General features: G+C 46.0%; 1 protein-coding gene across 1 annotated transcript in view; it reads left to right on the top strand.

Moving 5' to 3' along the window:
• The first annotated feature begins 305 nt into the window (after positions 1 to 305).
• The window catches only part of LOC136679612 (Kv channel-interacting protein 2-like), a 214,041-nt gene continuing 200,678 nt past the window's right edge, over positions 306 to 13,668 (top strand). Inside the window, exon 1 of the mRNA XM_066658250.1 lies at positions 306 to 595. Coding sequence (XP_066514347.1) covers positions 523 to 595 — 73 coding nt within the window. The 5' untranslated portion in view covers positions 306 to 522. The remainder of the gene's footprint in view (positions 596 to 13,668) is intronic.

Here is a 13,668-nt window from a genome sequence, read left to right on the forward strand (position 1 = left end):
GGAGACACAGATAGAGAGAGAGTATAGGGAAATGAGAGACGTAGAGACAGAGAGATAAACAGAGGGAGAGAGAAGCGCAGAGACAGACAAACAGAAAGACGCGGGTGAGCGCACACACACACACACAGAGAGGGAGAGAGAGAGATAGAGAAAGAAAGAGAGAGAGAGAGAGAGCGAGAGATTGAAAGAGTTGAGAGAGGGATAGCGTGTGAGAGAGAGTGACAGAGTGTGTGTTAGAAAGACACACACAGCGAGGGAGTGTGTGTGTGTGTGTGTGTGTGAACACAGAGGGATAAACTGTGTGTGTGTGTGTGTGAGTGAGTGAGAGAGAGAGAGAGAGAGCGAGCGCTCATCAACAGCGCGCGCCAGGCAGCAGAAGCACGCTGGAGCTCGGTCCGCAGAACCCGCTCGCGCCGCCGCCTCGCGCCGCTGCTCAAACTTCCCGCTCCTCGGAATATCCCCTAAAGACTGTCTCGCGCTTCCCGCCTCGGAGCCGTCCGTTTCCGTCCCACCGCCGTGGAGATGAAGACTAAAACCCGGGACCAGAGCCTGTCCGACTCCAGGGAACTGGATGGATCCTACGACCAGCTCACGGGTAAGTTCAGAACTTTCTTCCGAACAGACAACGGAACCTGCAGTTTGGCCCTGAACGGTGCCCGTAGCTGGTCTCGGTGGACCTGTCCTCGCCACGCAGAGACAGAGGGACACCGTGGACACATGCAGGTTCGGTGGTCTGTGCTGTGTCCCGCTGTGGTGCTGTGCTGGTTCCTCTTTGCTGACCTGGTTCTGAGGAGAGTTGGGCGGGTGTCGCAGGGCGGAGGGGGCGCTGTGCGCTGTTGGATGTCTGTGAAAACAGGACTGTTGGAAACTGGAGGTGTTCGTCAATTACCTGTTACCTCATTCAACTCAGTTACAATTGTTTACCTCAGTTATTAGATACCTCTGTTACCTCCTTACCGCAGTGATACGATAGCTCTGTTAGCTCATTTACCTCAGTTACAATCATTTACCTCATTTACAATTATTTACCTTAGTTATTAGATACCTCTGTTACCTCCTTACCTCAGTGATAAGATAGCTCTGTTACCTCCTATACCTCATTTACAATTATTTACCTCAGTTATTAGATACCCCTGTTACCTCCTTACCTAAGTTACAATCATTTACCTCATTTACAGTTATTTACCTCAGTTATTAGATACCTCTGTTACCTCCTTACCTAAGTTACAATCATTTACCTCATTTACAATTATTTACCTCAGTCATTAGATACCTGTTACCTCCTTACCTCAGTGATAAGATACCTCTGTTACCTCAGTTACAATCATTTATCTCATTTACAGTTATTTACCTTAGTTTTTAGATACATTTGTTACCTCCTTACCGCAGTGATAAGATAGCTCTGTTAGCTCATTTACCTCAGTTACAATTATTTACCTTAGTTATTAGATACCTCTGTTACCTCCTTACATCAGTGATAAGATAGCTCTGTTACCTCCTTTACCTCATTTACAGTTATTTACCTCAGTTATTAGATACCTCTGTTACCTCCTTACCTAAGTTACAATCATTTACCTCATTTACAATTATTTACCTCAGTCATTAGATACCTGTTACCTCCTTACCTCAGTGATAAGATACCTCTGTTACCTCAGTTACAATCATTTACCTCATTTACAGTTATTTACCTTAGTTATTAGATACCTCCTTTACCTCAGTTTCAATCATTTACCTCAGTTATCAAATACCTATGTTGCCTATTTTACCTCAGATACATTCATTACCTTCGTTACCTCAGTTACTTCAGTTACATTAATTGCCCCAGTTACCCGAGCTAATAAATCTATTAGCTCAGTTAACTCAGTTATCATTTACCTCAATTTCTTCTGTTACATCTGTAACTTCAGTTACCTCTCTTACCTTCATTACTCCTATTTACATTCTTTACCTCATTTACCACATTTACCTCAGTTACCTCTGTTATAGTTACCATTGTTGCCTCACTACTACCATTGTTACATTCACTACATCTGCCATCAGTTACCTGTTATTTCAGTTATCTATTACCTCATTTACTTCAGTTACCTTTATTACCTCCTTATTTATATCGTACCTCTGTTACCTCAGTGAGGATGTGCGCCGACTGTGGTGTGGTCAGGAATTCAGACGGACAGGGAATGGCGGTATGTCCTCTGCTTGTGATAATGCAAGTCCTTGACTGAGACCCAACATGAAGCTTCCTGGCTTCTCAAACTCTACGTGGTGTCTTCGGTAAATTGTTTATTGATTTAACTTGACTTTCAGACCATGGTTTTACCTCAGAGACAGGTTCGCTCTGTTTTTACCGTTAGTGAACTGTAACGTTCCTCTACAGCACCGTGTTTCTGACAGAAAGAGAGGGAGTCGAGCAGGATGGAGAGAGCACTGATGCGGCCGTGTCAGAGCCGACAGAGGAGAGATGAGGGAACAGTGCGTCCAACACGTCGTGGAAAACAAGCGACAGAGAAAACGTTAAGGTCTGAGATGCAACTGAAGACGTGAGGCAGTTTAAATCCAGCTGTTTCGAAGACGTAAATCAAGGGCTTAATGTTTGCTCTCAGTGTTGAAATTGAAGTGATGCTCATTGCGGAGTGGAGTGAAGGATGTTGGAGTAACACTCACATTATGTGATGTTTGTGAAACCATGCAGGTTTTACCTTGTTGTGCACAGGGAGTGAGCTCAGATCAAATGGCACCTGTTTTTAAATCATCACGGTCCTTAACCTTGTATTTACAAAACACTCATTTGACAGAAGACCTTAATGATTGTTAATTCATGCCGGAGACGTTGTTGTTTTGAAATTTTGTTTCAATGTAAGTAGCAGCTGTTTTCAAATGATGTCAAAAGCCACAAATGTTTAAAACATATCTGTGTAACATATAACTGTAATTCAGAATTCAAACATTCTCTGCTCTTTTGTCATTTTACGGTGAACGTTGTGTTGTATCAGAAATCGCAGTTCTCATTTTATTTAACATTAAAATAATCTAAAACCACGGTTAATGCGCTCCGTTCCCAATTCTGACACTGCCTCCATCTGTAACTGGTCTAAACCCACACTCACACGGACTTTTGGACACAGTATTGTCCCCAAGAACAGAACAAACCCATCACAGTCTTCTGCAGCTTTTTCCTGATGGAGCTCAGAACCAACGCAGCGCCCAATAAACTCTTCACTTTTCACACGGCTTCAGTTTTAGGTTCTTTTCTGTTGAAGAAAATGAGACTGTGATTTTAATACGACACACAGTTACTGTAAAACAGCGGGAGAATATCTGAATTTTTAATCACAATTAGTGCTCACACAAGCATCACTGAGATTTCAGTAACGGGGCATTGTCTCACGTGGGTCCAGACTACTGTCTCATTTGGAGGTGTTTGCGAGTTCTTGAAACTCATGGGTAACATCCTGTGTTATCAACAGTGCCATAAAATGTGACCGCTTGGGTTCCCTGCAACATTTCATATGACCTGCCTCATAAAGGACACAAGGCTTTTTTTCTGTTTCAGAGCCCTGATGTGTAGAGCATGGATTTATTTTCAAAGAAAGGAGATAAATGGTCATCTAAGGGCTGTGTGTGGCTTTGTGAGGTTAAAGTGTGAATCACTGTCATTCACAGTTTATTAGAATTATTGACCACAGAATGGACTCCGACCCTGTGGAAACACCACGGAAAATACTTCAAGGGATTGATCTCATGATCTGTGCCTCAGACTTAAGCGTTTATCTGTGCTTCACTCTTCCCCCAAGGAGAACGTCCCCATTGTGAATCCTGGCTGTTTTTGGGGTTAAACGTGAATGTGCTGAGACAGTGATGTCACTCGCTGGCTGAGACAGGGCCACACTAAAAGAAACGTGACACACCCAGAGAGGGCGTGGACTTGAGCAGCCAGGGGCTGCTTTATTTAACGCCTACAACCAGATGCAGTAACAATTAAGTGGCCGTTTGCAAAGAAGGGGCCATTTTCCAGAAATTAGGAAAAAGTGTTGACATTCTGCAGCCACAGTTCCCTCAGAGTGAGAACTAACAGAGAGCACACAGCCCTTAGCGTGAGATCTGTGTGAGATTTCAATGGGGATTTTGGTTCGTTTACGTATTTATTCTGACGGCTAGCCAATTTATCAAAAACTTTACGTAAATCAAATTAGAGGCCATTATTTTTAAAAGGTAACGTATGATTCACAACAAATCCCAGCCTCCAGTTTGTGTTGAAACAGAAGCTCTCCGCTCCAGAGCTGTGTAAGGTGTTGCTAGGCGCACGTTAGCAATTCTATTTGAATTTATTTATTTGCATTTTTTAAAATAAAGGTGCGATTGAGTAAGAAGCGACTGCACGTGGCTGAAGTGTAACTTGTCTGGTTATTATGGGCTGCATACAAACTTACTGTATGTTTTTCCAGTGAGTAACAATAAAACATTCATTCATTCATTGTCTAACCCTTATCCAGTTCAGGGTCGTGTTGGGTCTGGAGTCTACCAGGAATCACTGAGCACAAGGCGGGAACACACCCTGGAGGGGGCGCCGGTCACAGAGAATTGTGAGTAACTGTGGACCATGAAGGATACGTCTGTTGTGTCCTCGAAATCGCTCCGAGTGTAGGCTGCGTTTCTCGTCTGTACACAAAGGGTCCTCCACATTGGAACGGACTTCTGTGACGTAGCGGCTCTGGAACACAGCTACTTTGTGAAATAGACCTGTGTTACCTCGTATATATTCCCCAGTGAAACAGTACGTCAGGGAAGTTTCTAGATACTCTGATAAACTTTAATAATGGGGAAAAATTGTGGAATTTAAAGATGTTTTTTCTCAGAATAAATTTATTTCAATTAAAGCCCCAGGAAGACAGAGAGAGTGACCATCGGGACAGATTCAGCTGGACATGGGGGTCACATTGAAGTCGACTCGGTTCCAGGAACTGCACCAGAGTCTTTACTGCCCTCAGGAACTCGGTTTTAAATCTCATCAGTACAGTGTCCCCTTCACCGCACACAGACCTCGGGGACAGCGCCCCCTGTTGGACACGACACCACCTCCTGCAGACACCCAAGTCTTCCCAGTAAGAGCAGGTCTCACATCCGAGTTCTGGCTGCAGGTTCTGATGCTGGTTTATTTCTCCATTAACACAGAGGCACTTTGCTTTCTGTCACCTGTGATCAACGATTAGTGTAGGCTTTTATTTTTCATCCTGAAAAGCCCTCACTCCTAGCGAAAGATCACGAAGCTGGTTCGTTTTTAACACGATTAAAGACGAGGCAAACTGTGAAGACTGCTCTTGGCTGATCATCTCAGATCGCACCAGCCTACCACTCCACACCCACTGACTCCTCGTCCACCTGATCCAAACTCTCATGCTTTTGTTTCGCAGCCAAACGTTTCTTGGACTGGGCTTTTCTCCAGCAGCAGGTAGCTACTGAGACGCTGTATTGTTTTGAGCTGAATGGAGACAGCCAAATAGCTGAGTGTGTTCCTCTAGCGCCTTAGTCCACCATCTTCTCCCATGTTTAACAACGATTAGCGCTCCAATGATTAGTGGTAGCAGGGTTAATATTTATATAACAGTTAATGTAAAATATTTAACTGGATTTTCATCACTGGACACACACTATTTAATAATTGTAATTTCATTAATAATTAGAAAAGTGACTGAGAGAGAGTCGGATTAGCATCGATTCACCCAGGACTCTTATTTTGACGGCGAATGCTCAGGACTTGGGGTTAAAGGGTTAAAGGAGTGGTGTGGAGTTCTCTTCACCTCTTTTCCTCTCCCGCGCTCCAGGGGGAGGTAGCATACTCTCTGTGCTAGGCTTTGGAAGCCTAACTGTGTCTCTCTCTCTGTGATAAACACACGTGTGTTTTACAGTAAACTATTAGCAACAGAGAGTTGTGCTCAATAGAGACATTAATGTAATGTTTTTATTTCATATGTTTTTATCTTAATTTATAACTACAAAGGGAGCATGCTGCAGATACGAGTGTTCACAGAGCACAGAGTTATGAGCGCAATCAATATCACGATTAATTGTACATTTTACCACTGTTGTGATTAATGATTGTTTTGTGTTTGTGTTTATGACCCTCAGTGTTCAGTGACGAGGCTTGTGCTGTGAATGTGCTCCAGTGTTAAAGCTGGGATAGTTTCTCTGAACTCGCTGGGAGCTTGTTCCTCTCTCGTTATCTGAGCACTGTTTATATTCGGTGTTTTGGCTGAAACTTTTTGTTCTCAGCGTTTACATTTGACTTTTTTTTATTCAGTTTCTTCTTAATTAAAGTCAGAACACGTACAAACAACAGACGCCATGTTCTTCTTTGGTATTAGCTCGAGTCGCTCGGTCGGCCTCTGCATTTAGGTACTCCTTCATGTGGCAGATAGCGGCAGAATCATGTGATCACAGCCTCAAAGCGTGGCTTTAAAGGGACAGTACATGAATACACAGTGGGGACACAACAGAATAAAAGTAATCAATATAATAGATATACGCAAGACTATGTCGATTAGTTTTGAATGTTGATTTCGTTTAGTTAGAACGAGGGGTCACAGCTGTGGTCCTTGGTTTCTCTCGTTGTTCATAAATGTGAAAATCCCAGTGTAAGGTTGCCGCCTTTTTATTTTAAAATTAGAAACGTGCTGTGGTATGAAACTGTGCTGTCACTTCTCTCCCCGTCCCAGTCTTTCCTCCTGGTGCAGGGCGTCTGGCTGTGACCTGCTGGTCCTGAGCTCTTGAACTTTAGGCCCTAGCTGCCCCTCTGTGATTGTAAAACGATTCTAACGTAACGACAGTCATTGTTTTAATGATATTTTAAGCTGCAATGCTTTGTTTCCTAAAGACACTGGAGTTTGTTTATCAGCTCCCGGCGCCTCGCTGCCTCGGCGGTGCCGTGTATGTGCGGTGCTCAGTGGGTTGGTTGGCTGTGTGGGAGAGGCTGCCGTGACTCAGAACTGCCTCTTCAGGCTCCGGGTGCGAGCGGTGGACATGTGACGGGACTGACCTGTGTGGCTTCAAGGCAGCGTGGGTGACGGCAGACTTTAAAAACCCCGGCTCTTTGATTTGAGCAGAAACCCAGCGCTCGAAAATAGCTCAGAGAACAGTCGGCTCCTCTCTGCCTTCCCCTGCGTTTCACAATTTGGAGCGTGCTGTGTCAAAAGATCAGAGGATGATTAGAGAAGTCGTGTCTGGTGATGTTTTCTTCGCACACGAGGATGTGTGGTTTATTTTGGCTGAGTTTGATGCCGGCAATGATGAGCTGTTTATTGAATGACACGGGTCACTTACAGAAGCGGAGCGTCAGGATGAAGGCCGTTAAATATTTACCTGCGTGGAGTGAAAGTGCTTTTCCGTCCTCCTTTCCCTCACCTACTGAGCCACAGCCGTTTCTTAAAGTGTGTGTTTGTGTTCGGAGAGGTCAGTTCCGTCTCGCTCAGTGAGATGAATGTGTTTCGTGATGTCACCCCTCCTTCAGGTGCAGTGCTGGGAGTGTGTTTGCTCTGAAACGCGTGGGAGAGTTGGAGCCGAGTCGAACGGAGGAGAATTGGACCCTGTTCCTGCAAACCCTGGCTTTTCCTCCTTCATAATTCATGCTAGGACTAATATCTCAGGGAACAGACAGGAGAGAAAACAAGGTCTGACCAAAGCTTTCCCTACAGCTCCATTATGTGGCGATGACCGGAGTCCATCGTGGCCTCCGCTATTTCGGGAAATGTCTTTCCATCAGTGTGTTCAGGATAGGAGTGTGTATGTGTGTGTGTGTGAGAGAGAGTAATTAGATCATATCCTTTAGCTGTTGTTATCATTGGTTTAACCCTTTACCTCAGTTGATTTTAGTTGATTAAATAGGGTTTTTATTTTCTTTAAAATCCCTGTCTGTTGTGAATACTGTGCTACAGTGAAAATGCTGGTCGCTGTCAGTGAATTCTCTGAATGAAGGTAAAGGCAGATGGTTTGATGGGTGTCAGTGTCTTAGCGGGGCCTACGGGGCAGAACTTGCTGGGTTCATGTTGGGCATGTGGTCTAAGGGGTCTATGGGATGGACGCAGTTGGGTGGGGTGTGTGTGTGTGTGTGTGTACTGGGCCCTCGCCCCAACTGTTCTTTAGCTACACACTCCACTGTAATTTATTTGAAACAAAAGGAATTCATAAAAACTGCTGGTTCAAAATCACAACTCACTTTTACAGTGGAATTATTTCTAGTGACATTCATTATGAATCTCATTCTGCGCCCCAATGCAGTAGCTCCCCACCCTCCCTAGAGGGCGTGCCCCCCACATTCAGAAGCACTGCCATAGTGGGTTGTGTAGTTTACAGCCCAGGAGCCTGTGTTGAACTCGTCCTGGTCCCATCCCTGACCCTGGAGGACCTCGACAGTGTGTTATAAACTAGGGATGGGCTGTATCCACATTTTTCCCACTGTCTCAAATGTTATACTAATCATTAGCTGCTCGTTCTCCGTCTCCATGAGGCACGTGGTGATTTTTGTAAACCTTGTTTATTCTCTAAACCCACGTTAAATAACAGCAGACGTTATTTATCCCATAACCAGCGAGTGGGGGGTCACCCAGGTCAGTCGAAAGGACAGTTACTGCGCTGTAAAGGGATGTATTTTATGACGGTGTTGAAGCTGTTTAAACACACGCTCAGTGACCACGTCCAGCCTCATCATTTACTCTTCCCCAGGGGCATCTTTAATGGTGCGTTCCCGGTGCAGTGTTTTTGTGAAATTGGTGATGGTAGTGGCGCTTTCCCTCAAGAGCCTGCTGAGACTTTCATCTTGTAAGCGCTGAGAAAATAGGTTCAGTCGAGAAGGAGATAGACACTTCAGATAAAGGCCTAGGCATTTATTTCATCCCTTTACTGTGAAAGGAATGAATAGTCGCTGATTATTGCTGGCATGGCAACCCAACCCACTTCTTTACTCTGGCACTAGAAAGACGTGCTTCACTGCCATCACTTGCTTTGCTTTGTATCATAGCACACATAGTCATTGTCTCTAAAAGAAGACATCGTGCTCCCTCGTCTCCACAGTGGAACACAGTTCTGTTTCTTAATGAAGTGTCTGTGACCTGCTTTGGTCCAAACCCCACGAGCCCCATAGCAGTGTTCTCCCCCTGTGTGAACAGCCCTGTTCAGAACGCACGCTTTCAGCACCTGTTCCTTTAAATGATAATGAGCCGCTCGCTGTTCACCCCGACCCCGAGCGCACAGCAGTGAGGAGCGAGGAGCAGAAGCTCTGGTTTTTAGCTGTTTTCGCTCTGTTCTCTTTCTTCTCCATTTTTACTCAGTGCTCTTATTTCTCCGCGCTCGTTGTGTTTGTTTTACTGCATTTAACCCCATCTTTGCACGCGCACATCTCTCACTCTGTGATTGGACAGACACAGACGAGGGGGCGGGGCGTCAGAAGCGGAGCAGAATCAGGATGTTATGTGTCACCTAGTGTGATCTGAGACTAGATTTTGGAAGATTTCTGTTCAAAGCGTTATATCGATCCATCACTGGCTGCCCCTGAAAGTCCTTGCAACTCCAGGCTCCAAGCTGCACTATGTAGTTCTGGAGGAGGGTAGGAAACCAGGCCCTCCCTCCCTTTTTGATTTCAGGACAGTTCTGTAAAAGAACACTGTGCAGCTGTGGAGGGAGCCCAGGAGACAGGAAAGAAACCCCAAATATCACCTAGTGTGGCTTTAATCTGGAGCAAGCTATTGTTTGTTTGTTTGTATATTTACTGCGGCTTGCCCCTGAACTCTGGAAGTGTTCCTCTCCATCGCTACTATCAGTCATTCACTGATTCTGTTTGTCTCCCCCTCCATCCCCATTTCTGCCATTGATCCGGGTCTGGGTCACGGGGGCAGTATTCTGATCGAATAAACCTGGACCTCCCTCTCCTCAGCCTCCTCTCCACCTCCTCCAGGAATGTGTCCCCACACCTCTTCGCTGTGTTCTGGGTCTTCCCCGGGTCTCCTCCCCGTCGGACATGCCCCACACACCTCACCAGGGAGGCATCCAGTGTCTGGACCAGACACCCGAATCTCAGCTCAGGTCCAACATGAAGAGGGCACTCAAGCCTTTTTATGAGTCCCATGGGCTCACATTTAGATTTTTTTTTTTTAAAGGAACACTAGGCAACATGTGGGTTTCTTGCTCCTGGGGCTCCGCCTAGTGTATTTAATTTATTACAGCACTGTACTGAAATCAGTGTTCACTTCACTTCAGTGTTACATAGCACAGTTCCTGCAGTGCTGAGCCCAGAGTAGCAGCGACAGACTCCCTCCCTCCTGCGCTGGACATCGTTTATAACGTCTCTATGAGGATAGAGAGGGGGTCCTACTGGGTTCCTCCTCCCTTTTTAAAGCTGGGGTTTTACTGTTGCTGAAAGCTAAAGGTGATATTATTCAGCGAGGGTGGGGTTCTCTGTGTGTGTGTGTGTGTGTGTGTGTGTGTGTGCTCCTGCCGTCCCATCCTCATAAATAGAACATCCTCTGCTGAGGTTTTATGCGCTGTCATCTTTAACGGTAGCGGGTGTGTTCTGCTCGCGCCGGCGCTGCACATCAACGCCACAATTCAGATTTACATTTAAATTCATAGGGAATTCCTCAGGAGCCTTTTCAGCTTCAGCAGCTGATTCTGCTCTGATCTGATCTGCTATTAACCATCTGTGCTTTCATTATTAACACGTCCCACAGATCACAATCAGAGAAAACACTGTCCACAGGGGTGTGTGTGTGTGTGTGTGAGAGAGAGAGAGAGAGAAAGAGAGAGAACTGGTGTGTGTGTGTGTGATTCATTCATGTATTTATTTATTATTATTGTGTTCTTCACGTGGCAGAAATCGGGGCCCTACAGGTAGTGTTCTCCTCCAAGTGTGTAGAGCTGTGTTCATTAGAAAGAAGCCTTTCTGTTAGTGACCCCCCCCCCCACACACACACACTCCATCAGGGCCATGACACTGCACTCCAACACGCTCAGAGAGGAAGTCCAAGCTGCTGAAGAAGTGTAAGGTCTTGTTTTGGTTCACTGTGTGAGTGTGTGTGTGTGTGTGTGTGTGAGAGAGAGAGAGAGAGACAGACAGACAGAGAGAGAGAGAGAGAAAGAGAAAGCACCACACTGTCATGAGAGTACAGCACCCTCAGGCAGAACCAAACCGTGCTGATCACTGACATGATCTGAACCGACACGACTGGAGCGTTGGAGCCGTCATTATCTCACAGCCTCCTCTGTTTCTCCGTTTCCTCACGGTAACCGGCCTCGTTGGTTCTCTCCAGCGCCGCAGACGCTTCAGTGTGGTGCAACTTGGAAGAATTTAGATCGTTACGTCAGTGTGTTTCTAATTTGGAGCTCATGCTTCAGTGCCTCTGAAATAACTCTCTGTAAAACACTAACACAGCAGCTCAGTGGAGACTAGTCTGAATGATCATTTCTAACCTTCGCGACTCTCTGACTGGGGTAGGGCTTTATACCCCTCAGTGTTGAGCAGCTGCACATGAGCCTCCGGGTGTGGAGTCTGGAGCGGTCGGGCTCACGTGTGGCTGGCCTGAAGCTGAGGGTACATAAGTGGGAATGCAAACAAGTTAAAGACGGTAGAAGACTCACTGCTCATTAGACTTTTAAAAACATGTAGCATATGGTTATTAAGCGACGCAGACTCCTCGTACCGCTGTTTCTGACAGCTCTGGCAAACAAATGATGTGCGTTGGCAGACGATTACTCATTAGCAGAGTCGGTCTGCATTAGTGTGACAGCATTTTCCAGTCCTTGTTGTGGAGTGGAAGCTGGTAAACCTCCAGCAGAGAAAATGAGACAACAATATTTAGCATTAGGACTGAAAAATAGTCCAATATCTGTGTATGATCTCTAAATTAACTCTCTATTTCAGTATACATCATTAACACTGACCTTTATTACAGGGCACTGGAGTCAGTTTTATTTCAGAATTAGGTCTGAAGGCCTAATGAAGGCTTTAGAAACCACAACAACGGCGGCGGTAACGTTAAGCGGCGTTTACTCATGGTGTTTTGGCGTGTTGTTGTTGTTTGGGACTGAACACAGCTCCGTCATCAGTTCAGACAGATCAGTAGAGTTTGTTCCTTCCTTGTTGCAGCGTCCAGCTCTCGCTGGATTCTTTCGTCGGCCACCGATCCAAGGAGCGTTTGAACCTCTTCAAAAGACCACGGCGTAATTTTACGAGCTGCCATCGTGAGTCAGATAAAAACAAACGTGATCTCAGCTGCAGCTGGAGATTTTACAGATGGAGAGTTGGTGCTGGTCGTCTGCGTTGCGTGGCGTAGAGTGACGACTCTCTCTGGACGATCAGCGCTCTGCAAGGTTTACACGCCACGGTTTAGTCCCTACTCGACTCACTCTGAACCACGAGAGAACAGCCACTAAACAAGAACACGCTTCCAGAACCAGGACCTGATTCACCTGGTGGAGGAGGAGTAAAAGACTGATGTTTCTGTTGTAAAGTGTGCTTTGAAAGAAAGATAGCCGTGGCCCATTGGGACTGAAAGGTACGATGGTTGTCATCCTTCTGTGTCCAGCCCTTTTCACCCCCTTTTTTCACAAGGGAACACAGTTCTTAATGAGCGTGGTTGTTTTTCTTTGAGGCGAATGGAATGAGTGAGTGACTGGCTTTTAGAGCAGACCTGGTGCGTTCGAGGAGCAGATCCAGGCTCTGTGCTGCTGCTGAACTGTTTCATTCTCTGGCAGGTGGCTGGAAGTCTGCAGTTTCCGAGGTATCTACCCGTTAAGGACCGCCGCTGCACCCCTGAGCAGGACATTTAATGTGGAGCTGTTCCCCAGAGCCGCAGGGAAATGAGCTGAATGTCTCGATAAATGCGGAGGACGGTAGATTGGCTTCATTCTTGTGTCATGGATGGGCTCATTCTATTACAGCAAACTGCAGCGATGGTGGTTTGGGTATTCCTCCTGTTTCTGAGGCAATGCTGGTGCTCTGTAGGAAACAGGTCCCTGGAAACAGGCCCTTCCTGTGTTCGGATGCGACAGTCTGATCAGCTACATTTGGTTTAAGAGAGTTTGGGTTTACTGTGTGTCCAGGGTGTGTTCCTGCCCTGTGTCCAGTGATTCCCAGTAGACTCCTCCTCCAGCGCCACCTTCACCATAAAGAAATGGTAATAGAAGGTGAAAGAATCAGTGAACGAATGAATGACTTACCGTCTAATGGTTCTTTTCCACTGTATGGTATCGGCTCGGCTCACTTTTGTCTGGTCGCTTTTCCACTCCCACAGCCCCCTGAGAAATGAAGCCGGTGACGTCACAAAACCCATTTCTAACAGAAACCATGGTCTCTGAAAACCACAGCGCAGCGGTACAGTCAGGGGCTGTTTACTCGGTGTGTGGCTTGTTGTTGTTGTTGTTTGGACTGAACACAGCTCCACCCCCAGTTCCTCACAGAGCAGCTGTCACACATTTGTCTTTCCCTGGAGATTTTCCTCAGCCACCGACCCAAGGAGCGTCTGCCCCTCTTCAGAAACCCCTCGGGGGAATGTTACGAGCTGCTGCTGAGAGTCGGATAAAAACTAATGTGAACGCTGCTGTAACTTCAGAGATTTTACAAGCGGTGAGTTTGTGCTGGATGTAAATGTAAATGTTACATCAATGTAAAAAGATGTTATTCAGAGT

This window comes from Hoplias malabaricus, chromosome 2, assembly GCF_029633855.1.
Source record: "Hoplias malabaricus isolate fHopMal1 chromosome 2, fHopMal1.hap1, whole genome shotgun sequence".
NCBI lineage: Eukaryota > Metazoa > Chordata > Actinopteri > Characiformes > Erythrinidae > Hoplias > Hoplias malabaricus.